The sequence below is a fragment of the Leuciscus leuciscus genome (assembly GCF_965113295.1).
Source record: "Leuciscus leuciscus genome assembly, chromosome: 2".
NCBI classification, from domain to species: Eukaryota; Metazoa; Chordata; class Actinopteri; order Cypriniformes; family Leuciscidae; genus Leuciscus; species Leuciscus leuciscus.
In genome coordinates, this window is record NC_138726.1 from 63,497,243 (window position 1) to 63,523,496 (window position 26,254).

At 44.3% G+C, this 26,254-nt stretch overlaps 1 protein-coding gene and 1 long non-coding RNA gene across 2 annotated transcripts in view; one reads left to right on the top strand and one right to left on the bottom strand.

Annotated features, from left to right (window-relative positions):
- Window positions 1–26,254, top strand: part of LOC309492637 — a 246,160-nt gene that overhangs the window by 209,445 nt on the left and 10,461 nt on the right. The gene's annotated exons all lie outside the window — the stretch shown is intronic.
- Window positions 13,823–26,254, bottom strand: part of LOC309492611 (uncharacterized protein) — an 81,560-nt gene continuing 69,128 nt past the window's right edge. The window contains exons 2-9 of the mRNA XM_082161619.1: window positions 19,771–19,809; window positions 19,046–19,301; window positions 18,820–18,965; window positions 16,982–17,261; window positions 16,760–16,899; window positions 16,562–16,653; window positions 14,115–14,211; window positions 13,823–14,021 (exon numbers count right to left, since the gene is read on the bottom strand). Of these exons, the coding sequence (XP_082017745.1) occupies window positions 13,999–14,021; window positions 14,115–14,211; window positions 16,562–16,653; window positions 16,760–16,899; window positions 16,982–17,261; window positions 18,820–18,965; window positions 19,046–19,301; window positions 19,771–19,809 (1,073 nt within the window). The 3' untranslated portion in view covers window positions 13,823–13,998. The remainder of the gene's footprint in view (window positions 14,022–14,114; window positions 14,212–16,561; window positions 16,654–16,759; window positions 16,900–16,981; window positions 17,262–18,819; window positions 18,966–19,045; window positions 19,302–19,770; window positions 19,810–26,254) is intronic.

Consider the following 26,254-nt stretch of genomic DNA (forward strand, 5'->3'; position numbering starts at 1 on the left):
CGTCCCGCCGAAATGGGCGTGGTCTAGGCCTATAAATATCGCTCGCAGGCAGCTATTATCTGATTTTTCATCCTTCAAGCGAAGCACACGCATCGCTGGAGCTGGATAAGAAGCCGCGCCGTCTGAAAGAGAGCACCTTCAGCGGGACGAGTCACTGAAGTCGCTGGCCGCGCCACCTTCCTTGCCTTCCTGCTGCGCTTTCCGGCATTATATCCTTTCTCTGCTACTGTGTTTATGTATGTGTGTGTGCTCGCCGCCGCGACACACACTCCCATTGCACTAAAAGAGCTGGGCGTCTTTTTCAAGACGCCCCTTTTCCTGATCACGCAGCTCTCGCACTCGCTGACGGCGACTGCCCTCACTGCGAGTTAGGTACTGCCTATGGTGACTCTGAGGACTCACCTGGCATCCTTCTCCGAGACTGCTCCTCCGCCCCCCCCCCAACCCGCAAAGCTTGCCGGTTCGCCCGCTTGCCTTGCCTGCTTGGGGGACGATACCTGTTCTCCCTCTGTTCGAGCCGCGCACACCGCGCCGCTCACAGAGGATGTCAGGAGCGGGCGGTCACGGGGCTAGCTTTCTCTCTCCCTCTGTTCAAGCCGCGCAAACTGCGCCGCTCACAAGGGAGGCTGGAAGCGGACGGTCGGGGTTAGTTTTTCTTTACGTTATAAGAAAGCTACCCTGCCTTCTGCGCCCCATTCATGCGTCACTCACCGGCGAAAGGAGAAAGATGTGTTTTTTAGTCCCTCCGAGGATGGACTGACCTTCAATTTCTCATACATATTCCCAGTTCCCTGATCATGCGACTGGAAATATCAATATTGCAGCAGGCGAGCCTGTTTTAATACAAGCGCGCCTGCAAGCATACGCCGAAGAAAGCATGTGACGCTCTTATATGCTCGTGCATCCGAAAACCTTTGCGTTCCTCCCTGTGGCTCAGTGGCGGAATCATTGGTTTTTCTCACGAGAGACCGGAGTTCGAATCCCGGTCTAGCGGCAGTTAAAATTATGCCGCCAATGCTTCGCTCTGTCAGTTCCCTGAAAAGCGACTGCAGACGTGCATTTTGCAGCCAACGAGCGCGTTGCACAACCCGCTCGCCTGCACCCAAACACCGTTTCTATGGTTTCCGTGCGTCACTGGCGAAAGGAGAAAATAGCGTTTTCTGGTCCCCCCGCGGATGGACCGACCTCCTCTTTCTCGTACATTTCTCATTCCCCTCTGAAGTTCGGGCGACTGGAAATGTCTGTATTGCAGTGAGCAAGCCTCTTGTAATACACGCATGCCTGCAAACAAACCACAGCACGTTGACGCTCTCTTATAATACTCGCGCTAACTGAGTTACAATGTGTCTCCCCCTGTGGCCCAGTGGCAGACTCTCAGGTTTTTGCACGCGAGAGACCCGCGTTCGATCCCCGGGTCTACCGGCAGATAAAATTATGCCGTCAATGCTCGCTCTGTCAGTTCCCTGAAAAGGCGACTGCAGATGTGTATTTTGCAGCCAACGAGCGCGTTGTACAACCCGCTCGCCTGCACCCAAACACCGTTTCTATGGTGTTCCGTGCGTCACTGGCGTAAGGAAAAAAGGGAGTTTTTCTGGTCCCGCTGCAGACGGACCAACCTCCTTTTTCCTATACATTTCCCATTCCCCTCTGGAATTCAGGCGACTGGAAATGTCAATATTGCAGTGAACAAGCCTGTTGTAATGCACGCAGGCCTGCAATAAACGCCAGCATGTTGACGCTCTCTGTTTCTATGGCAACTTCTCGCTCGTTCAGTTCCAGTAAATGTGACTGTTCCAGTGTATCCTGCAGTAAACAAGTCGGTTCTGTCACCCGCTTGCCTGCACACAAACGCCGTTTTTACGGCTACCCAGATAAATCCCATAAGTGTGAATTTTTTCTGGTGTCCCGGCCACGGCCGATGGTGCTTTATGTGTAAGAAGAATGCCCACTGCCCAGTGCCCATCTCTACACACAAGCACAGCCCGTCACACAGGGCTCGCGCACATGAATCGGCTCAGACCGATTGCGCTTCAAACATGGTGAATGTGCCCACTAACACCACGTTATGTATGTCTCACGGTTTCTGTAAAAACGAAACCAACGTGCACTCGCTTCACGCAAGCGAACGATGCTTTCGGTGTGATAAATGTGCCCGCTGTCCCGCGCCCACATCCACACATAGACATGACAGTTCCCACGGGAACCGCCCAGCCCTCCCCCTCGCGGTTAACCACCGCAGAGGAGTCGAGCACGGGCAATCTGCCCGCTGTCATCAGCGCGCCCCATGCCTCAAATGTCACGAGCGACACGCTTGTGTTACAGCACACCGAAGCTTCTCCATCGCTGAGCGAGCGGAGCGCGCTTCGTATTCGACCCCTAGCTATCCATGCAGACGCATGGGCAAAGCTACCCGGGGTTTCGAAGTGGGTGCTGAACATTATAGAAAGAGGCTATTCGCTGCAGTTTCGCCGACGCCCTCGCCGCTATGTGGCGCGCGTCGAGACCACGGTAAAAACAGAAGTAGCACATCTACTTCGAGCCGAAGTGACGAAACTATTGAGCAAAGGGGCCATAGAACCTCTCTCTCAAGATCAGAGCGAGGGAGGGCTATACAGCAGATACTTCCTGGTACCGAAAAAAGACGGGGGTCTCAGACCCATACTAGATCTAAGGCAACTGAACAAAGTGCTTGTGAAGCGACAGTTCAGGATGCTCACGACCAGGCAAATCCTTGTGCAGATTCGCCAAGGAGATTGGTTTGTGTCAATAGATCTGAAAGACGCGTATTTTCAAATACAGATAGCGTCACGTCACAGGCGATATTTGAGATTCGCCTTCGAGGGCCAGGCATATCAGTACACAGTCCTGCCGTTCGGTTTGTCCCTAGCACCCCGTACATTTACGAAGTGCATGGATGCGGCGCTCGCACCCCTCAGAATGAGAGGCATGCGAGTGCTGAACTATTTGGACGATTGGCTGATTCTAGCGCAATCTCGCGCAGTGCTCATAGAACACACGACCATTTTACTCGATCACCTCGAGGATTTGGGTCTGAGTGTCAATTGGGCGAAGAGCTCCCTGTCACCCAGTCAGAAAATATCTTTCCTGGGCACAGAACTGGACTCACTATCCATGATAGCGCGACTATCACAACAGCGCGCGGTAGACATTCGACGCACAGCGAACTCTTTTCGCTGCGACGCGTCTGTCCCGCTCAAGAGATTTCAGAAGATGCTAGGTCTCATGGCCTCAGCATCGTCAGTGCTCCAGCTGGGTCTGCTCCGCATGCGCCCGCTGCAGTTTTGGCTGAAAGCGCGAGTCCCACGCGAAGCGTGGGCACCCGGTTTGCTTCGCCTCAGGGTCAATCAGAAATGCGTTACAGCTCTGAAACCCTGGAAAGCGAACGACTGGTACCAATCAGGTGTAAGCCTGGGGACTTCCTCGAGGGTGAAAGTGGTGTCCACGGACGCGTCCACCTCGGGATGGGGAGCGCTGCTCGAGGGCAGACCGTTCTTCGGCCAGTGGTCAGAACGGGAGAAGCTCCTGCACATAAACTGCCTCGAAATGCTGGCAGTAGACAACGCGCTGACGCGTTTTTGTCCCCAAATAAAAGGTCACCACGTCTTGGTCCGTTCGGACAACATGTCTGTGGTGTCCTACATAAATCGCCAGGGCGGCATCAGATCCGAGAAACTGTACAGGCTGGCAGAACGCCTCCTGGTATGGGCTCAGTGCAACCTGCGCTCGCTCAGAGCAGCGCACGTGCCAGGGATCATGAATATAGGACCAGACAGACTGTCCAGGAACAATGTTCCGGCAGGCGAATGGTCTCTACACCCACAGACAGTCCAACTGCTGTGGAAGAAATTCGGCAGAGCGGAAGTGGACCTGTTTGCGTCTCAAGAAAACGCTCACTGTCAAGAATTTTTCTCCAAGAGCAGGAGCGCGCTGGCCCATGTGTGGCCCCGCCGCCCGCGCTATGCTTTTCCCCCCGTCTCTCTCCTGCCTCAGGTGATAGAACGGATCAGGGAAGAAGGATGCTCAGTACTGCTGGTAGCACCGTTCTGGAAAAACCAACCTTGGTTCCCAGCCGTGATGCAGTTAGCAAGTACTGCCCCGTGGCCAGTACCAGTGAGGAGAGATCTCCTCTCACAGGCCCGCGGCTCGATCTGGCATCCTCACCCGGAACTATGGTCCCTTCATGTCTGGGCCATCAACGGGTACATGTTGGACTCCCTAAAGGAGTATTAAACACGATCACGCAGGCTAGAGCTCCGTCTACAAGACGACTCTATTCTTCGAAATGGTCAGTGTTTTCGGGCTGGTGCACAGCCCGTGGTGTGTCACCCACAAACTGTGATGTGACGGAGGTGCTTTCCTTCCTACAAGAGCTGTTGGATGGGGGCAGGGCCCCCTCCACGCTCAAAGTTTATGTGGCGGCTATAGCAGCGTTCTCAGAAACAACGCTTGGTCAGTCAATAGGAAGGAACGATTTAGTCATCCGCTTCCTTAGAGGAGCTAAGAGACTGAATCCTCCCAGACCTCCCTCAGTCCCCGTATGGGACCTTTCTACGGTTCTGGAAGCCATGAAAGGTGCGCCATTTGAGCCTTTACAGTCAATCGATTTGAAACACCTGTCTTTCAAAACGGTGTTTTTGCTGGCTCTCGCTTCAGTGAAGCGCATAGGGGATCTGCACGCGCTCTCTGTGAGCGCGGCGTGCATGGAGTTTGGGCCCAATGACTCAAAAGTTATACTCAAACCTAAGCACGGTTATGTTCCAAAATCCCTCAACACACCGTTTAGGGCGCAGATTATCTCTCTGTCAGCCCTACCGGTCCCTGATGAGGAAAGAGACGCGAGCCTCCTTTGCCCAGTCAGGGCATTACGAGCTTATGTGTCTCGCTCGTCTGTTTTCAGACAGACGGAACAGCTCTTTGTTTCGTTTAGCGGACGTTCTAAGGGACTAGCCGCGTCGAAACAGAGCCTATCCAGATGGATAGTTGATGCTATAGCGCTGGCATACGCCTCCAAGGGCATGCAGTGCCCTTTGGGTGTCAGAGCGCATTCCACGAGAGGCATGGCCTCTTCGTGGGCCTGGTCAAGTGGGATTGCCTTGCAAGATATTTGTATGGCGGCAGGCTGGGCCTCCCCGTCTACATTTATAAGGTTTTATAACCTAGAGGTTCCCGCCCTGCAGGCCAGGCTGCTGTCGGTCTAAACTACCAGTATTATCTGACCTGATGCGTTCAGCTCAGAATGATGCGTTTGCTGAGCACAGCTCAATGTTCGACAGTTTAAAGCTGGGCAAACTGTGTAAGACCCACATTTTTCCCCATCAGTTCAGGCCGTACCCCGCCCTGTCTGTATGATGAAATTCGCGTCCCATCGACGCTACTTTATGTGGAAAAGTGAGGCTGCACCCCTCCTTCTTCCCGGACTCTCTGTGAGTTCACTGAGTGATTGTGCACTATATGTACCCCGGGCTTTCGCCCTTGGGTCTTTGGTGTCAGATCTCAGCATGCACGGCGTTTTACATTGGGTCCCCTAGCGTAAGATATCTTACGCAGTACGAGAGACCTCTCGTAAGAGAACGTACTCGGTTACTAACGTAACCTCGGTTCTCTCTAGAAGAGGGAACGAGTACTGCGTATCTTGCCGTGCATGCACACGCTCTGGTTGCTTCGATGATGAAAAACCAGATAATAGCTGCCTGCGAGCGGTATTTATAGGCCTAGACCACGCCCATTTCGGCGGGACGTGACGCAGCGGGCGCGAAGTGCCCTGATTGGGTCTGACGTCACGCCAGGCCTCGCTCGATAGGCTGCTGCAGTTGCCGCAGAGCAGCCAATAGGCGCGCGAGCTGTCTCGCCTATGTCTGCATTGCTGCTGCAACGCGTTTTGCATTATTACAAAATTAAGGATAATTTTTGGCTTCAATATCTCGCGGAAAAGGATTTTCCCCTAGCGTAAGATATCTTACGCAGTACTCGTTCCCTCTTCTAGAGAGAACCGAGGTTACGTTAGTAACCGAGTACGTTTCCGAGCCTGATGGATTTTCTTCTGATGTAGATGATGAGGATTATGATCACAGAAGAGATCCAGTTGAAGACGGGTAAGCATATTTATTTTATAAAAACCTTGTTCGCATGGTGCACTTTGTGCTAGACTAACTGTGACCATCTTGGCTAAAATAAGCTGCGCTGTGCTGCTTTGTGTAACTTATCTGAACTTGCGCCTTAAGCAAAGTGTTTACTTTATGTAAAAGTTATTTTCTTGTGTAAAACTGGGGTAAGTTACACTCACAAATAGTAACGTTGTAGGCATGTAGGCTGTTCTTGGTGGTCTCCTTTTGATAACTAATGTAATATTTCTTCACCTCAATTCACAATTTGAATAACATTATCTCTTGCAGTGATGCATCGATATGTTTTGGCAATTGACAAGATGTGGCTTGATCTTTCATATAATTTTATTTATTTGTGTGTAGTAGGCCTATATTTATACTGAATATAAAATTGTAAATCTCTGTAGAGTTTTGAAATGGAAGAGACAGTATTCACACATCTCATTCAGGTGTTATTTGCTGTGATTTGGGGTGGACAGGACAGCTAGCACATGTGATAAATTGGAATAGATAAAGAGAATATTAGCTGAAGGATATGTCAAATCCTCCACATTCGTGTTAGGTGTAGATTGATGTGTGTGTGTGTGTGTGTGTGTGTGTGTGTGTGTGTGTGTGTGTGTGTGTGTGTGTGTGTGTGTGTGTGTGTGTGTGAGAGAGTGGAATCTGGAATGAAGACAAGAGAGGTGTAAACTTTATTTAAATGAAATTGATAATGCAAGTCCTAACTTATTTGTTTTTGTGTTTTTTTTCATAGAGGATTCACAGCTACCAGGGCCCACTGTAACACAGGCAGCCTCACCTGTGCCTGTCACCAGGTCACCACAGCCTACAGTCACTACACCGCAGTCATCATCGCCACCCCGGCCAGCCAAGAGGTCTCGTACCCCCCAGCATCAACCAGCACCCCCACCTACACAGCAACCATCATCACCAGCCCGGCCAGCCAAGAGGTCCCGTACCCCCCAGCATCAACCATCATCACCAGCCAGGCCAGCCAAGAAGAACTTTTTTTTTTGAAAAGTTGAAACAATGAAAATATGTAAGTTTTGTTAGTAGAGTTTTTTTCACAAAGTAAACGTTTTGCTTGAAAGAAAGACCTGTTGTAATGCTACTTTTTCATTTGCACACATCCCATAAAGCTTGATATGTAGTAGGAAGTTATTTTAGTCCTATTTTATCTCAGTCCCTCTAACATTTGGTGAAGGTAGAGTCACAGACAAAACTTGTACTAAAAAACTATTTTTCAAAATGTCACTTTAGACAATTATTATTCATTATCTACTATTTTATTCATATATTACACTACTTTTGTGACCCTAAGACTTTGGTAAACCCATATCAAGGACCAAAATAATTCGTCCACATGAGTAATGGTATGTTTCCACAAGAGATTTGAAGAATTTCAAAAATCTGACTTATATTTTTCACCTTTTAGAGCCAAATTATCCCTCTCTCTCTCTTTACACAATGCTCTAGGACAAGTGGTGAGCTCATCGGTAAGAGAGATGGGTTTTCTCTGCACATTTTGATATAAAACACATGGGATTATGTTATGTAATTGCCTTTTAAAAGGTGAATTTAATAAGATGTGTAAAATCGAAGAAAAAATGAAAAAATGCCCTTAGACCTCAGAGGGTTAAGGAATGAAGCACATTAGCGTCCAGCGAGGTGTGTGCTCCGTCTGCTTCAGCCATCCACGATCTCCTGCACCTGTAAGACAGAGACTTTCTCATCCATATCATTTCCCCGATCACTCGCTTGTTTCCCACCATTACGCTCTGTGCTGCCGAATAAAGAACCTGTTATTACATTTCCCTGTTTCCAAGTCTGTATTCCATAACAGAAGACCGGACCAATACCGACTACATCTATGAGCATTCCACTCCGTCCCCTGGACCACTTATACACCCTCTATCAGAATGGTCATCCCCTTGCCGAATTGGCTACGGTGTTACTGAAGCTATCTTTGGCAGTTTTCCTGGACGATGCAGAGCTGATGACACTTTTTCATGCAGGTTTGAACAAACCATTGTATTCACAAATGCCCTGGATAACTAGCAACTGCACATTAGAACAACACGTTCTATATGCCCTCCTGCTAAGCTGGTCCACTCCCGAAAAACCGCTCATCCTTCTTTTTAGACCAGAGTTCGCTCCTCAGTTCGTTCCTGAGTATGAAATCCCTGAATCTGCTCCAGAAAGTTACACGCCTCAGTCTTCAGCCAAGATGGCGGTAACGCCTGAGTCTTCAGCCAACATGGCCGTAACACCAGTGTCTTCAGCCAAGATGGCCGTAACGCCAGTGTCTTCAGCCAAGATGGCCGTAACGCCAGTGTCTTCAGCCAAGATGGCCTTAACACCAGTGTCTTCAGCCAAGATGGCCGTAACGCCCGTGTCTTCAGCCAAGATGTCGCCACGCCTGAGTCTTCAGCCAACATGGCCGTAACGCCTGAGTCTTCAGCCAACATGGCCGTAACACCAGTGTCTTCAGCCAAGATGGCGTAACGCCAGTGTCTTCAGCCAAGATGGCCGTAACGCCAGTGTCTTCAGCCAAGATGGCCGTAACGCCAGTGTCTTCAGCCAAGATGGCCGTAACGCCAGTGTCTTCAGCCAAGATGGCCGTAACGTCAGTGTCTTCAGCCAAGATGGCCGTAACGCCAGTGTCTTCAGTCAAGATGGCCGTAACGGCAGTGTCTTCAGCCAAGATGGCCGTAAAGCCAGTGTCTTCAGCCAAGATGGCCACCACGCCAGTGATGACTCCAGCCCCTGACAAGAGTAATAATAATAATAATAATAATAAATTTTATTTATAAAAGCACTTTACATTTTAAGGAAAAAAATCTCAAAGTGCTAAAGTGCTATTTTTAAAATTCGTAAGATCTGCTAAAAAGTAATGTCTTTAGTCCCTTTTTAAAAGTCTCGATGGTCTGTGATGACCTCAGATGGTCCGGGAGGGCATTCCAAATCCGGGGAGCGGCAGAGCAAAAAACACGATCGCCCATTGTGCAGAGTTTAGTTTTGGGTATTAAGAGGCGGTTTGAGGTTTGTGATCGGAGAGATCGTGCTGTCGAAGCAGGGATAAGTAGTTCTTTCAGGTAGGGGGGTGCATTTCCATAGATGCATTGGTGAGTGAGAAGTGAAACCTTATATTCGATCCTAGCAGACACGGGAAGCCAGTGAAGTGTGTGGAGGATGGGAGTGATGTGTTCATACTTTCGCACTCTCATCAGGATCCTAGCAGCGCTGTTCTGGACGTATTGCAGCTTTTGCAGACTCTTGTTGGGGATCCCGATGAGAACGTTGCAGTAATAATTTCTCAGCATCAGCTAAGGTAAGTGTAGAACGGAGTTTTGCGATATTTCTGAGATGATGAAAGGAGATCTTACAAAGGTTTTTGATATGAACTTCGAAGGTGAGTTGTGGATCAAATCTCACACCGAGATTGGTAACTGTTGTGGAAAGGGGGATATCTTGGCCAGAAATGCTTATACCGGAAAGTGAGGATGACTGAATTTGGTGCAAGGTGCCAATGAGAATTGCTTCAGTTTTGGAACTGTTTAGTTGGAGGAAATTATGTTTCATCCACACCTTTATCTCCTCGAGGCAGGCAGTGAGAGTTGAAAACGGAGATGATGTTGGCGGTGCTGCAGTTGGTTGTGGATCAGATTTCATGTACAGTTGAGTGTCATCGGCATAGCAGTGAAAAGACACTCCATGGCGGCTGATGACATGTCCGAGTGGCAGAATATAAGTGATAAAGAGAATGGGTCCAAGAACCGACCCCTGAGGTACTCCGCAGGTAACTGTATGTTCCCGGGACCTTGATTTTCCAAGCGAAATGTACTCTTTTCTGTCCGTCAGATATGAATTGAACCAGTCCAAGGCAATTTCAGTAAGTCCAGTAGTTTGATGCAGCCGGTCTAGTAGAATGCCATGGTCCACAGTGTCGAAAGCAGAGGACAGGTCAAGCAGTATGAGAAGGGAAGGTGAGCCAGCATCAGCTGCCATTCGTAGGTCATTTGTGACTCTGACGAGCGCTGTTTCTGTACTATGAGCTGCGCGAAAACCAGATTGGAACTTTTCGAATAGTTGGTTGTTTTTAAGGTGGTCCTGGAGATGAGTTGCAACAACTTTTTCCAAGACTTTTGAAATGAACGGAAGATTTGAAATTGGCCTATAGTTTGATAATATATCAGGAGCAAAAGTGGGTTTTTTCAGAAGTGGTCTGATTATGGCGGTTTTAAGTGCAGATGGAACAATGCCGGACAGGATGGACTGGTTTATTGCAGTGGTAATGAGAGGGCTTAGAATAACGGAGTTTGCTTTGACAAGAGCAGTAGGAAAAGGGTCGAGGGCACAGGTTGTGGGTTTCATCCTTTTGATGATCATCTCGACCTCCTGATTCAAAATTTCTGGAAAGCATTTCAGGGGGTGGGCGATTGCAAGCTGTGGGTGTACAGATAGGGCAGATTGGGTTGAGGATCCATGAATGGAAGAGCGGATCGAATCTATTTTAGTTTTGAAAAAGTCCAGTAAGTTATTGCAGTGTTCTTCTGTGTTTTCATTGAGTGAGGGGGTCTGTGGTTTTAGAAGATGATTAATAGTGGAGAACAGCTGCTTTGAGTTTCCAGGACTGTTTTTGATGATATTAGAGTAGAATGACGACCGTGCCTTTATTAGCGACTTGTAAAAGCTTGTTGGTGGACAGTGAGACCAGTGGCTTTATATCTCCGCTCAATGGCCCGCCCAGATGCCTTCATTTTCCGGAGCTCACTGGTGTACCAGGGGGCTGTTCGGGAGAAGGTGACTGTTCTAGTTTTTACTGGTGCATGGATATCTAGGAGGCTCTTGAGGGTGTTGTTGTAGTAGTCCACAGGGTCCATGACTGGTGAGCAGTTAACAGAGAGAAGATGCTGAAGGTCGGATGCCAGTGAATCTGAGTTGATGTTTTTTAGATTTCTAAAGCAGATTTGGCGCTTAGGCTTGATGGCGGTGGACGGTGAAGACATCATCATAGAAATTACCTTGTGGTCAGAAATGCCCAGATCATAAACCCGGAGATTGCTGAGATGTTCAGAGTTTGTAATAACCAGATCGAGTGTGTGTCCCCTAGTGTGAGTGGGGACATCGACAAGTTGAGTTAGATTAAAACAGTCCAGTAATTGCAGAAATTCTGCTGCAAATCGACAGGTGGGGGAGTTGACATGGATATTCATATCTCCAAGAACTATGATGTTGGCAGACATAGTACAGAGTATTGTCAGAAGGTTAGACATTTCTGGGATGAAAGACGGGTTCGGTCTGGGTGGCCGATAAATGAGAAATATTATTGTGGAGAAAGGAGGCTTACACTTAAAAGCGAGGTATTCAAAATTAGATGGCTCGGGCATGGTGATGGGGGACAGGCCCAGATTACTTCGGTGGATGACAGCCAAACCGCCGCCGTGCCCAAAATTGCGGGCTTTCTGTAGGTAGCAGTAACCAGGAGGACAGGTCTCATTTAAAACAGAGAACACATCTGGTTTGTGCCAAGTTTCTGTAAGGCACACCAAATCCAGACATTTATCCAGAATATGTTCCTGTATAAGGCAGGATTTATTTGTAATGGATTGTGCATTAAACAGTTCAATCGTGATGGTAGATGGAGCAGTGTGTCTCTGTATTGGCCGGAGTAGACTGAAATCCACTCCACGTTTTCCCTCCCGATCCGTACTCAGCGTTGCCGTGGAGACTCCAGCGTTACTTATTCTGGAAAGAGTAGAGCCCTGATGACGTGTTGGAAATGCGACAGGGCGTGCGCCAGACCAGAGGGATGGAATGCCGTGATCAGACCGGGAGAAAACAAACTTTCTGCCGCAGCTCCTGTGAGTGTAGCGCGGCCGGCAAAGCAATCCAAGTTGTTTAATAACTGGTATGCATGATGGAACGTTACAGTTATTGAAACTCCTCAGTTGGGTGACGGAATACTTGAACATCATGCCACTCGCGGAAAACGGCCTGGTGTCCGGCCACAGCGCCCGTGCTGAGCAGAGGAGAGCCGCCAGACTCAACAGAATCCCGCAGACCTCAGCAACAGCCTGATCAGGAACCTCTCGATGGTAAGAAGCAATACACAGACACAGAAAAAGCTCCGGGCGAAGGCAGACTGGTAAGTTGACAACAGCTGGAATCGGCGAAATCCGTACGAACACATCCATGAAGTTTGCACTCGTTATATTTACTGGACGTAGTAGTGCTGGTCGATAAACATACTGTATAGCCTGGTTAATAGCAACAATTGTTGCCACAAGGATTTTTTTCGGACGGAGAAGCGGCGAACAGACAACGCCAGCGTCCTCTCCCGCCTAAGTTTTCAACATGTTCAACATGTTCTGAGGAACATGTTATAAGACAACAAACCTGATTGAACAGCGAATCACACGAGAGGTTTGAAGCCTATACTCAAAGTGTGTGTAACCAGCGGCAGCATCTCAAGTCTCCATCAGGTATAAAATTCAAACACCGCATCACGAATAAACAGCGGCTCATTCGCCACGCATGCGCTGTTCTCTGTCCATTCACGTGAGATCCTGTTCACCTCCTTACAGCTCCAACAACATAAAATGGCAAGGAATGTACTCAATGTACAATATATAGATATTACAATAAAAATAGTAAAAGTGAATACACTGAAAACTGTCATTCATTTAAATTATTCTTGTGGGTTGTGTGAATGTAAATTTGACATTTATTTACTTATTTTTATTACATTTATTACTATCTCTGTTTGTTGACAATAAACAATTACACAAGGGGCCCTATTTTGCACCCAGCGCAATTGACTTTGTACACCGACGCATGTATCATTCCTATTTTGCACCCGTGCAAAGCGCGCTTTTCCCTCCACAGAAGCACGTCGCTAAACTAGGGAATGAACTTGCGCTCCCTGGGCGGTTCAGCGCAAAAAAGGAGGCGTGTTCCGGCGCAAACGTTCCTTCATGCTATTTTGATGGTTTAGAAAACAATTGCGCCACTAACCAGGAAAAAATTGTTTAAAGTCAGTGGCGCGTTGCGCATGTTATTCATATGCTATTTTAAGGGCGCATGCTTGGCCATAATCAATGTAGCGTGTGCACAACGCGCATACACTTTGATTCTCTCATCTACACAGAAGCAGCAGTTTTCATTTTTGCAAATCATACATTATTACGATAGATAGATAGATAGATAGATAGATAGATAGATAGATAGATAGACAGACAATTTATTATAAAAGCATACATCTAGCTTTACACATTACCCAAATTATCATACGCCTGTTTAACCGAAGTTAATTTGGGTGGGTTTCTCCATTTCAATGTAACTTCTCTCTTTTACGGCCGTGACGAGAGCGTTGCTCTCCTTGGCTGTGAACCGCTCCTGGCGCGCGTCTGGCAAATCCGCCGTTACAATAGCAATGCGCTATGGAAAAAGCGAGTCTGCTCTTAAAGGGAATGTGAGATGACGCTCTGATTGGTTTATTTCACGTTACGCCCAAACCACACCTATGAATAATGAAGCTACTTCAGACCAACCCATTTTAGATTTGCGCCGGGCGCAAGAGTAATTTATCCCGCCGGGAAAATAGCAACAGCGCCGAGACCCGCCCACAAAGTTACTTGCGCTTTGCGCTTGACACTTGCGTTTCAGATCGTTAAAATAGGGCCCAAGGTGTTTTATAGTTCTTAGGTATGTGAATAACAGTTACAGGGAAGCAAGCAGAAGTCCTTTAAGAGTCTTTATATTGTAAACACATAATTATGAAGAAATTTCCGCCAGTGTATTTAGAATCAGATTCATTGTCTTTAATGAATCTGAATTTAGTGAATTGAAGAAAGTGTTGATTTCCAGAGTGTTAATTTTCTTTACCACAACGACCTGTAAATAAAACATTTGCTTATTATATCCCTTACCAATTTAATAATCATTCCTATTTGTGCAGATTATTTTATAAGTCATTATAAGACTCACGTTTATCATTGTTCTCCTCCTGGATCACCCGTTTAGGAGTTTGAGACCATCGCAGTGTCACATTTGTGAATCCTCTATCAGCAAGAGCAGATCCCAACTGAAAATAACATTCATACAAAAATGATTAGAACAGTGGCCAGTTGCATAAACCGCTTAGATGAATCTTACAAGTTAGTCATCCATTTTTTCTTCAAGACTGGTCGTAACTTTTTGAAGTTTGGGCTCAGAATATGATGATATATGCTCAAATCTCAAAGAAATGCCTCAAACAAACTTTATCACATCACTTTAACCCTCTGGGGTCGGCAAACGCACACCCCCGCGTTTTGCTGGATTTTCTTCACATTGTAGCACAATAAACTTAAATTACTCCGTCATTTATGGTCATACAGAAAAAAGAAATGTAAAAAAAGAATCTGTGATATTTCTACTTTTGTATGTGTCCACTTACAATCAAATCAAAACATTGTGCTTTTGAAAAATAAAGAAAATAAACAGGGTGTGCTTTCTGCCTCTCCGTCGCAGTGAACTTTTTTTTCTTGAGCACGTCTATAAACTGAAACAAAACTCAGCGAATACTTGTCACACATTTATGAGCCATATACCTTTATAAACATTTAAGTGTGTACTTTTAAATGATCGGATTCAAACTGAAAACAAATATTCTCTGTTTAAGTAATTTGTATAAAACCAACAGGATGTCCAGTATCTCAAACGCTTGCTAATTATTTTAAATTTGACCACGCCCACTCGCGCAAAAGAGATTCACATGCAAATCTCCACATGGAACGCGAACGCCCTCGTTACCTCAAACACAAAACACCAAAACACTTCACAAGTCTCTGCTTTTCGTCGAGTTTGAAAGACGTGCCGTGAGCTTACATTGGATTTACCTCAGAAGAAGAAGAATGCGATTTGAAGACAAGAAAGATGTAAGGTGAGAAATTCTTACTTATTAGTTTATGGTATTGTTGCATAAACTTCACATTGCAGTTGAACTGTTGCTAGATATATGGAGAATATTATAATATTTAGACCCGTGTTTACTGTTAAATACTGTTTGTGGATATCTGCTCAAATGTAGATATGTATAATATGGTAACCATAATGTTTAATATTTTGGAGCATGCTGTGCGTTTGAATGTAACATATTTTGGAGCGTGATCGCGTTTGAAAAGCAAAACGCACCAAACAAAGGCTTTATGTTTTTACTATTATCTCATTTCATATCATCATAACGAATGGAAACATTTGAAGTAACATATGATAATCAATATATTTTTCTCTAGCGTAGTTGTTACTGAAATCTTTTGGAAGATTTATAGGCTGCTATAGGTTATTGTTATTATTATTTTATGCAGCACTGCGCATAGCCTATGCCTACAAGGCACAACAAACCTGGTGTTCATTATATTATATATTGTTGGAAACATTTGTGTGTGTGTGTGTGTATTCTGGGAATTTTAAAAAGCAATTTTAACCAGAAAAATCAAAAATGTATTCCCAAAATCGTGCAGGCCTAGTTTCTCTTGATACCAGTATGTTCACTTTTTTTCTTTTCTTTCAGGGACCAGATGCCACTGAGTCCTGCTGACTTCAACATTCACATGAGTCTCTGTACATGAACATGGTAAAGTGAAAATCAAACACCTTGGAAATGAAAGGTATGTACAATGTTTTTAGGAATGGCACAAAGGTCTCTGTCTTTGGATCATTGTTTTCAATAATGTGCTTTTTTGTCATTTGTTGTGTATCTTTGGATTATGTTGTGTTGTAAATAAATCCAAACAATCTAAAAGCCATTCTTTTTTAAATCTCCTCATTCTTTGTGCAAGGTTGCTCAGAATGATAGGGCCTGATAACTCCTAATAGGGCCGTTAGGGGAGGGTCTTTGTCTTTCTCAGGTGTGAAATACATACATATTAATGATGTGATCACGCCTCTTCGCATGAAGCTTTCTCACACAAAACACGTCTTAGAAATTTTAAATCAATATATTGTCTTATCTGAATGAGCAGTCAGGGTGATTTTCACATAGTTTTGGAGCAAATATTCTAGGCTATGTGATACAATTTTCAAAAGTCTTGTGAAGAAATAATCAGTATGGGTTTCATGGCCTTATTTCAGTGACAATTTTATTTATTTTTTTACAAACCACGCATAAATGTCATTATCTCAAAACTACAAACTTTTACATACATGCTGCTGATATATTATTGTAGCAGAATTTGTGCTAAATACAGTGTAATAAGACTTTAGCCATGACAATGTCACAAGTAACAGAAATAAGCACAAATGTCAGAGCATGTCAGAACACCTCCAGGGCCCAGAAAACAGCTCAGACCCCAGAGGGTTAATACCATTCAACCTGTAAAATGTAAAATGTAAAACCTCATACTGTAAAATGCCAGTAGCTCTTTAAGGCTGAATTTGTTTCTTTCTCTCACCTGTTTCAGAACATTTTCTCTCATTGAAGGGTCAGTCAAATCATTGTTGGAGTTCAACTGCATTTTTACAAATGATCTTTTTAAAGCGGGACCTAAACAAAGATACATTCATACATGTAAATATATGAATAAGTTGACTTTGTGTTCATTAAAACTCCTCACTGTGTCTTGCGGACAAAAAATATGATGATGTTTTACCTTCTCCATAAACCTCCACCTCACAGAGAGTGAGTGTCTTCATGTCTCCAGCAATGATCAGATTCACATAACGTCCATTGATCCCACCAAATGGGTAGCTGTAGGACTCGCCAGCTGGAATAGCAGGAATAACAACACATCTACAGACAGAGAGAGAAACAGATGAAGGAGATAGTGAATCTTTGCATTTCTCTCATGTTCTTTCAACCTCAAGAGTCTCACATGGGATTGTTGTTGCCGTTGTTCTCCAAAGAGTTTCCGATGCGAATCTCCGCTCCGTTTATTTGTTCTGCACAGCAGTCTCGTCTGTTAGTGACGACCACTTTGCGAACTCGGTAAACATCACGCAGATCCAGCCTCCACCACGGGTTAGTCTCATTAAGGGTTGAGGAGCATCCCGTGTACAACTGCTGGAGACCACGATTACCATCAGTGGCCTTTTCAGCAAACCAGTCCCCAGATGTTGACGACTGTGTAACGGCGCCATCTACTGCCAGATTTCCTGGGAAAAGAATAAAGTTCTGACACGTCTTGACACTCAAAGTTTGAACATGCACTTGTGTGAATGAGATTTGAGAGCTACAGGATTATTGATGAACTACAACTTGAGGTGAATTGAGTCATTTCCGCACCAACTTTTTTGTACTTTCTATGTTAACATTTTCCCCACTTCCTGTAGTTAGAATTAAACAAACACTGACCTTCCTCACAACAGGGACACATGCATTTATCTGAATAATCTGACTGTAAGATGCCAATAGAGTTTGAATATCGTCATACTGGTTTGGGAGGATATTAAAGCAGCAGTCCGTAGTTTTTCCTCTTTGTCGCCATCTCTGTTCGAAATCTGCAATTGCAGTTATTTGCGGAATTATCAACTTTACGTGGGTTGTACATCGGCATGAAACAGCGCGGATGAATCCAATGTTTTGAGGTGAGTGTGCGGCGGTCAATCACCGCGCCGGTGTGGATACGGGCATTCAGAATCACAGATTATACTTTTTGGAAGTATGACCAATATTAGAATTTTCAATGGAAAATTACGTCTGAACAAGTAACATCCACTTTTGTTCTGATCAACTAAGGGGAAAAAAAAGCATTGCAGTAAATCGCGCTGATTAAATCTAACGATCGCTTATATCATTTCAAACCGTGCAAATCATAGAAGAGCAGTTATTTTGTACAAACAAACAACAACCATAGTGCTATGAAATAAACGGTGTATGAACGGAATCCCTGATCTGATTCAGATCCAATACTTGACAACGGAGGAGGCGGGTTTGATTTTCTTGGAGTAGAGGTGAATTGCTCCCTCTCATAGCTAGCACAAAATAATTCATAGTTACCATAATAGCAAAATGAGAAAGGCACAACAAAGGAAACCGTAACTGTGTAAATTAAGCGAACAAGTGCGCTACTGTTACGTAATTGAACTATTGAACTGTCTTACCTGTCTAGCAAAAAAAAAGCCGTCTCTGCGTCCGTTTTGAACTCCTTTAAAACACGGAGTTCACGCCATCTTTCAAAAGCCCTGCCGATGTTTATCCTTGTTTTCGCATGGGCCCGTTTACAGTCTCTTTTTTTCTCTAGCCACTCCCAAGTCCGAAGTCTTTTGGGTTTTACAACTGGCGAATCTCCCGTTGTCACTGGTGATTGTCGTTTGAAACGTTCTGGATCCGCCATAAGTTTAATTATTTCAAGTGCTGTGAGAAAAGGCTATAAATCTACACCTCGAACATCCTCACACGCAATATAGCCTACTAGCCATGGACTCCTTCTTTATGTGGACAGATGTGACGTAATGACGCAAAGACATGCTCAAATTTCCCGCGGAAATCCACCAGTACCACTGGAATTAAAATCATTATTACAAGCTAACCAATTTGAATCGAGCTAAGGCAAGCAGATAGTTTTGAACAATGGCTGGTTATGTTAATTTTTTTTTTTTTTTTTTTTTTTTAAACACAAAAAAGTTACGGACTGCAGCTTTAATAAAGTGTGACAACTTTCAGTTTTGTATGGTATGATATATTGAAAAGTGTTCTACAACAATGAATTACCTGCTAAATACCCGTAGACTTCAACCTCAGAAAAAGTAACAATCTTCTGATCTCCAGGAATATGGACAATCACGTAACGTCCCTCCATCCCGCCGCATGAGAAAGTGGCCGTGGCTCCAGATGGAATAGTAGAAATTACAGCACATCTACAGACAGTGAGATAATCTGTTATCAGTTTCTGGTCATCTGCAGCAACATTAGTCTAAACATTCAAAGAAAGACTCACATGGGGTTGCTGTAAATGTCCAGAACGTTCCCGACACGAATCACTGCCCCGTTTATCCTGGTATAATAGCTGCTCACTTTGTTAATGATGGCTACTCTGTTCACTCTGTATACTTTCATCAGATCCACTCTCCACCACGGGTCGGTCTGCATGTTAGTTTGGGAATAGGTATCACGTACACCATCGACTGCATTTCCAGCATATCCGGTCGTATATGTGGATGAATGGTTGGATGTTTGCCCTAATGCAACGTTCTCTGAAAGAAGACCAGTAAAAAGACAGTTTTATTCCTTCTTGTTGAACATTAGGAAAGTGGGTCTTTAAAAGCATTTCATTGAAATAAATTGTCTTAGTGTTTTTATCCGTTATTCTTATCTGGGGTTATCATCATTAACTAAAACTAAAACCATAAAAAAAATATTACTTGAAAAGAAATGAACAACTGAATAGTGGAAGTAATAAAATAACTAAAACTTAAAAACTATATAGACATATAAAAAAAAAATATTTCAAAAACAACAAAATTACTAAAACTTTCAAATTAGAGTGAAAACAGAAAATATAATAATACTGGTGTTTTATGTGGTTTGGGAAGAAAAAGTCCCTGAAAATTATATCCAAATGGCATACTAAAATTATATCTGGCATATTACTGTTACATTTTGCAGTTAAAAAAAAGAATAGAATAAAGATAAAAACCTATTTGAAAGCAAATAGATGCTTACCTTCTGCTCCATTTACCATTTCTTGAATCAATAAAAGTCCTGAGTAAAAAAAACAGATTTAAATGAGTTCAGATAAGCAGGTTCTGCAGCGCTGTGAATTAAAGTAAAACTTTTTCTCCAAATAATTCATTTTAATATAGTCACTAATAAATCGCACATAATCTGCATAATAAAGGCATTGTAAAACATTGATCTGTGTATTAACTAATGGCCAAACTGGAGGAAACTACTGACAAATTAACAATAATCTGTAGCATGCAAAATACTGTCAGCTGAAGTGGGACCAGAAGACGCTCCTGTGAATCACGACTTTCTTGATAAATCATTTGCATACACAAATGAGCACTGATTTCAAGATTTGTTTTGTAAAGCAGAACTAGAATAACGAAGTAACAAAGAAAAACATTCCAGAGATCCAGTGATGAAGTGAATTTACAATCTATATATTGTGAGACGTATTTCATGCAAACTATGACAAAATGAAGATGCTTGGAAAGAAAATGTGCAGTAAATCCACAGCGGAGAGCGAGATGAGTGCAAACTATACAAGAAACATAGGTTGAAAACATTACTTAACGAAGGTTTAATATTGGGGTTAACATTAAAGGTTAACATTACTGAATTACAGTCTTAATATTAGCGTGAATCTAGTAAAATAGCAGATGCATGTATGTTGTACGTTACCCAGGAAGATCCATAGGCACTTGAAGAGCTTCTTCATGTTGGATTAAAGGCGTCTGTCTTTCTTTAGTGATGGAGAGGTTGTGAGAGTTATATACGGTTTTATGGAGGATGAGCCATTTAAATGTGCATCACATGATCAACCTTGTCTCTCCTCCCTTCTGTCTCTCCTCCCTTCTCTCTCTCTCTTTCAACATAGAACATATAGTTTCCATTAAAAAGGAACTAACTAAAATCTAAATGGCAGAAAACAATAGCATTCCTCGATGGATATAATAGCTATCAGGAGCAGGAGTAAATAAATCATTAAAAAAAGAAATGTAAATAAAATATAACAGCAAGTTATATTTTATAGGGTTTGATCAAAATGTATGTGGTGTATGTGTGGACTCCTATTCAACATTTAAATTTAGATTAAACACATTTTTGTATTTCTATCCCGCTGTAACCTATAGATCCTTCTAAAACATTTCCTTAATAGAGGCTATCCTTTAATAAATAAATTCATATAATCCACTGGATTCAAATATTGCCCTTATCTGTAGATTAAAGATGTAAGATGTCGATTCAGGGTCCTCGGCGGTGCCTCTAACCAGTTCAATCCTGGGTTCGGTTGTGTAACGGAGTTGGAAATGCACTTTGTTAATTCTAATTTCCAATTTATGTTTAATTTAATTTTAACCATATTTTAATTATAATTTAATGATTTGTTGGGTATTTGTGAATTTTATCTTATTGAGTTTAATAAAAATTTTCATATTGCTATTGTTTCCTGAGGAGATGTCGTTTCTGCATTGCGCCTCTATTGTACCTCCTAAGTTGCCGTAGTTTCCGTCTCCTCCTCACAACAGTGTCCGGTGTTGCTGAGGTAGGTTGTGTGTAAAATGCTGCTGCGCTATTTTATTGTTTTCTTTGTAAATGGTGTTGTGATCCTTCAATATTTATTTCCTCAAAGTTAATACGATATTAACTAGCTGTTTTGTGCCGTTTTTGCGGTTAAATATAAGTTTTAACGATACTTTGTTGAACTCTTTTTCTTTTCACGCCATTTTCGCACTGTTTCTGTGCTATGTAAATAACGGAGGCTCTGCAGTCCATGTTGAGTGTGTAAATTCTGTTATTCAATGTTTAGGAGCAGAGGTGCAGATAGAAAGAAACAGTAGATCAGAAGCCAAATAATGTGAAATTGTCTTCTGCAGGTATGTGTATCTTTGTTAGACGCTATACTTTTTTTTTGTTATCTGTGCAGTCACCCAAACCCACGTACTGTTTAATTTTGCTTACTGAAACTGTAAGAGAGTATAAAAACATTGTTCCTCATGTTTTTCGCATATATTGTTAGAATTCAAGGAGGGTTTTCCCAGTCTATTCTAATTGCTCCTTTGGCTAGCAATGTGCATAATAAGAGTTGAATGAGATACTATACTCTGATTTTTGTGTATGTATGGTAGAAAATGAGGTCTCCTCCAGACAACAGTGTCTGGTGTTGCTGAGGAGCAGAGGTGCAGATAGAAAGAAATAGTAGATCAGAAGCCAATTAATGTGATATTGTCTTCTGCAGAACAAATAAATCTTGGAAAACTCGTCAGCTGGAGGTGTCTGTCTTCATACCCTGTCCACATCTGTTACAGTTGCACAGGGCGTTTGCTAATATTACTATTTCATTACAAAAATTCATGAAATACTCACAAAATTACTCTTAGACTTGTTTAAAAAGTTTTACGAATCACCACAACATGATTTCGTTTTATTTAAAAAGATTCAGGTGGTAGCACAGGCAAGTGACTGCCTGCTGAGCATTTCTGCTTGCCGCACCTCCGACGGTGCCATTGCGGGTAGCTACAGGGTCATCAGCCGGGAGCCACCCTTCATTGATGTTTCACTCCATTAATCCCGGAACATCTCACGATGGTGGAGCAACGGCAGGGACGTCTCCCTGCCGCCCCCTGCAGCTGACCCTAGGACCCTTGCTTTCCCTACGCCTGGTCCTTCCTTCTTAACCAAAGCCAAAAGCTTCCCTGCTCGGCCTCCTCGGCCAGGTCTTTCAGAGCCTTTCTGAGTTTGGGGCCGGTGACTCCCATGCTCTTCAGGAAGCACTGGGTGGATGCTCCCACGAACCCCCTACAGCCGACTTCCACCGGGTAGCTGACCTCTCTGCATTCGGCTGAGAGGTCAAGGTACCGGTCTTTTTTGCTCTCAAAGGCTGCCTCCATTCCTCCCTCCCAAGAGACAGTGAGCTCTGCCACAATTACTGCCCAGGCTGTGGCAGACCAGAGAATGATGTCCGGTCGAAGGTTGTTTGTGGTGATCTCTGTTGGAAACCTGAGCTGCTGATCGAGGTCCACTCTCAGGTTCCACTCACAACTGCCTGCCAGGGCTGATCTCTGTGGCAGCGTAATGTTAGCGGCCCCTCCTCCCTCTCTGACGAAGTGGATCGGCTGCCTTGATGTCGGTGGTATCTGCTCCCTGGCTGATTCTGCCCTGCATACCTCCAGGATCTCCGCCAGCTTCCGCAGGACTCGGTCATGGGGCCACCTGTACCGACCCTGGGTCAGTGCTGTTTTGGCATGCTTGGCCATAATCAATGTAGCGTGTGCACAACGCGCATACACTTTGATTCTCTCATCTACACAGAAGCAGCAGTTTTCATTTTTGCAAATCATACATTATTACAATAGATAGATAGATAGATAGATAGATAAATAGACAGTTTATTATAAAAGCATACATCTAGCTTACACATTTACCCAAATTATCATACGCCTGTTTAACCGAAGCTAATTTGGGTGGGTTTCTCCATCCCCAATGTCACTTCTCTGTGTTTTACGGCCCTGACGAAAACGTCGGTCTCCTCGGCTGTGAACCGCTCCTGGCGTGCGCCTGGCAAATCTGCCGTTATGATAGGAATCCGCTATAGAACAAGCGCGCCTGCTCTTAAAGGGAATGTGAGATGACGCTCTGATTGGTTTATTTCACGTTACGCCCAAACCACACCTATGAATAATGAAGCTACTTCAGACCAACCCATTTTAGATTTGCGTCGGGCGCTGTTGCTATTATACCGGCGGGATAAATGACTCTTGCGCCCGACGCAAATCTAAAATGGGTTGGTCTGAAGTAGCTTCATTATTCATAGGTGTGGTTTGGGCGCACAAGACCCGCCCACAAAGTTACTTGCGTTTCGCGCTTGATACGTGTGTTTCAGATCGTTAAAATAGGGCCCTTGGTGTTTCAGCCTGCTGATAGCCTGGTCGACTGCTAGTTCTTTCCTCCACTTGCGACCTGTTCGGACTGGGGCTTTGGTGTTCTGCACAGATGGGTCTGACGAGAATAATACAAAGACAAAAATTCCAAAGGCAAAAATAACATAAACACGTAAAAGCCCCGAAAAAACCTCTCCAAGGCTTTTTTAATACTAACTCTGTTTTTGGTCCGCATTCTAACTACGGGCTGTTATTATAGTATAGCTAATTCCCTTATAAGGTAAAACTTTGGACTTAGCTTAGTCCCTTATTAATATAAGCTTGCAGAAGCACATATTCAAATTATCTATTTCCTTTTCACACCTATTTTATGCAGCACATACACAAAAGTTCCCTTTCAAGGGAACTTCGAGCTGCGTCGAGACGCGGTGGGAACGCTCTGCGTGATTGCGTCGTGAAGCACGTGTATAATCAGTCCAATGGAAAGACGAGACGTCATAGGCGGGTGACGTCATCGACCAGGAAGCTATAAAGCACCCCTGCGACAGACCGCGGCAGCTTTCTGTGCCTTCAGCAAGCGATCTGAGTATTCTGTCCTTGTCATATTTATTGTTGTCTGTCAAGTTGCAATATATATATTTATTATGGCAAAAGAGAGCAAGCAAGTGTTGTGTTGTTCCCTCCCCACGTTATATCACGGGTGGGGACACACACTTCAGCTTTGTGTTGCTTGTTTGGGAGTGGAGCATGCCAACAGTCAGTTCTCGAGGGGGCTGACTGTGAGCATTGCGAGAAGCTGTCCGTGAGGACGCTCCGCTCCCGCCGGCCGTTCTTCGAGGAGGACGGTTCGGTGCGCGCGCCCCGAGGCGCGGATCCCGCTGCTGCCGAGGCACGGCGTCGACGCGCATCTTGGGGATCGCAAATGGTTCTAACAAACACCTGTTCGATCCACGTGCCTTATCTCGGGCAATGGATCATGCTGCTTGATTTCTGCAATGAATGTTTCTTTGCTGGGTTATCTCTGAGGAGAGATCCTTATTTCATCTTCTCCGTGGTACTTGAGGCTGAGGCCTGCACGTACTTGGATTTGCACCTGGTATGGTGATAGTCTTCCTCACCCCTTCCTCACCCGGGTTGTATTCCTACTAAATTTGTGGGTCATTTGTGCTGCAGGCCTTCTGTCCTCCACCTTAATACAAGCCAGATCAGGAAGAACTTAATCTGTTTTGCCCTGTCCGGGCTCTTGGATGCTTATGTCCACAGAGCTGCAACCTGTGGCATATATATATATAAGAGCAGTTATTTGTCTGCTTCAGGTTACCTAAGATAGGTTGCCCTGCATCTAAACAGATAATGAGCAAGTGAGTAGTTGAGGCTATCTCACTTGCTTATGAAGCGGCCGGACAGCCTTCACCTTTGGCTGTCCCGGCCCATTCTACCAGGAGTATGGCTGCCTCTAAGGCTTTATTATCAGGAGTTTCACTCTGACATCTGTAATGCGGCAGGCAGGTCCAGGTTTATAGCTTCCTGGTCGATGACGTCACCCGCCTATGACGTCTCGTCTTTCCATTGGACTGATTATACACGTGCTTCACGACGCAATCACGCAGAGCGTTCCCACTGCGTCTCGACGCAGCGTCTCGTTCCCTCTCAGGGAACCAGGGTTACATACGTAACCTGAGACGTTTTTCTATCGCAGCCCTTTTGACCTTTCCCCAGTTTCACACATTTTCTATGTCTGGGGCAAACAATGTTCACAGTTCCCTTTAAAAATACATGCGGTCCTAACAACCTAAACATGTCATGTCCACATACACACACACGCACACACACACACACATAACACTTCTAACAATGACCCTTAAGTTCGCGGGCCAAGCTCAAATGATGCTTTAAGTAATTTGAGCTTGTCCTGCAAATTCAACACATCCTCATTTGAGCAGTCTATTTCATTTTCAACCATAAATCTGTTTGCAATGTGTATTATTTTCTTGTTTAATCATTCGGCTTGTCTTATCATTTTAATTAACTGCTGTGCACAATGAATCAGTTCATTCCGAGGTAGTTGAGCTTTAGTGGAAGATCTTCGCCAGCGCCTTTCTCTCCTTCTTCTCTGTCTTGCAAGCTCTCTTTGCGTTGTCCCTCCGGAGATGTTCAACTATAAGATCGTCCATAAAAATCTCAACCTTGTCTGTGACATTAACATTTCTTATTTCTGGGTCATCTCCATCTGTTAAATTCGATGCATGCAGACAGTCTTTAATATATACCATTTCTGGGGATTTATCAGAAGAAGATTTATCTGGGGGTTTATCAGAAGACTTCATAATCATTTGTTCTCCAATAGTTATTACAGCATCTAAAACAAGAATTTGGATTCTGACACACACGGTTGTGGAGCTATTAGCTAAAATGTTTAGTTTCTTATTAGTTTCTTATTCACAGACTTAACTGCTAGAGGACCAAACGTTGCACACTTTAGCTTTTAGTAAAACGTGGAAAGACTCAAACCGTTTCGGTGGAGAAGATCTTAGTTGTAGATCATTGCTGGTGAGTGGATCATAATGCTTGAAGCGACTTGTTTCCAAAGTCTTCGACTA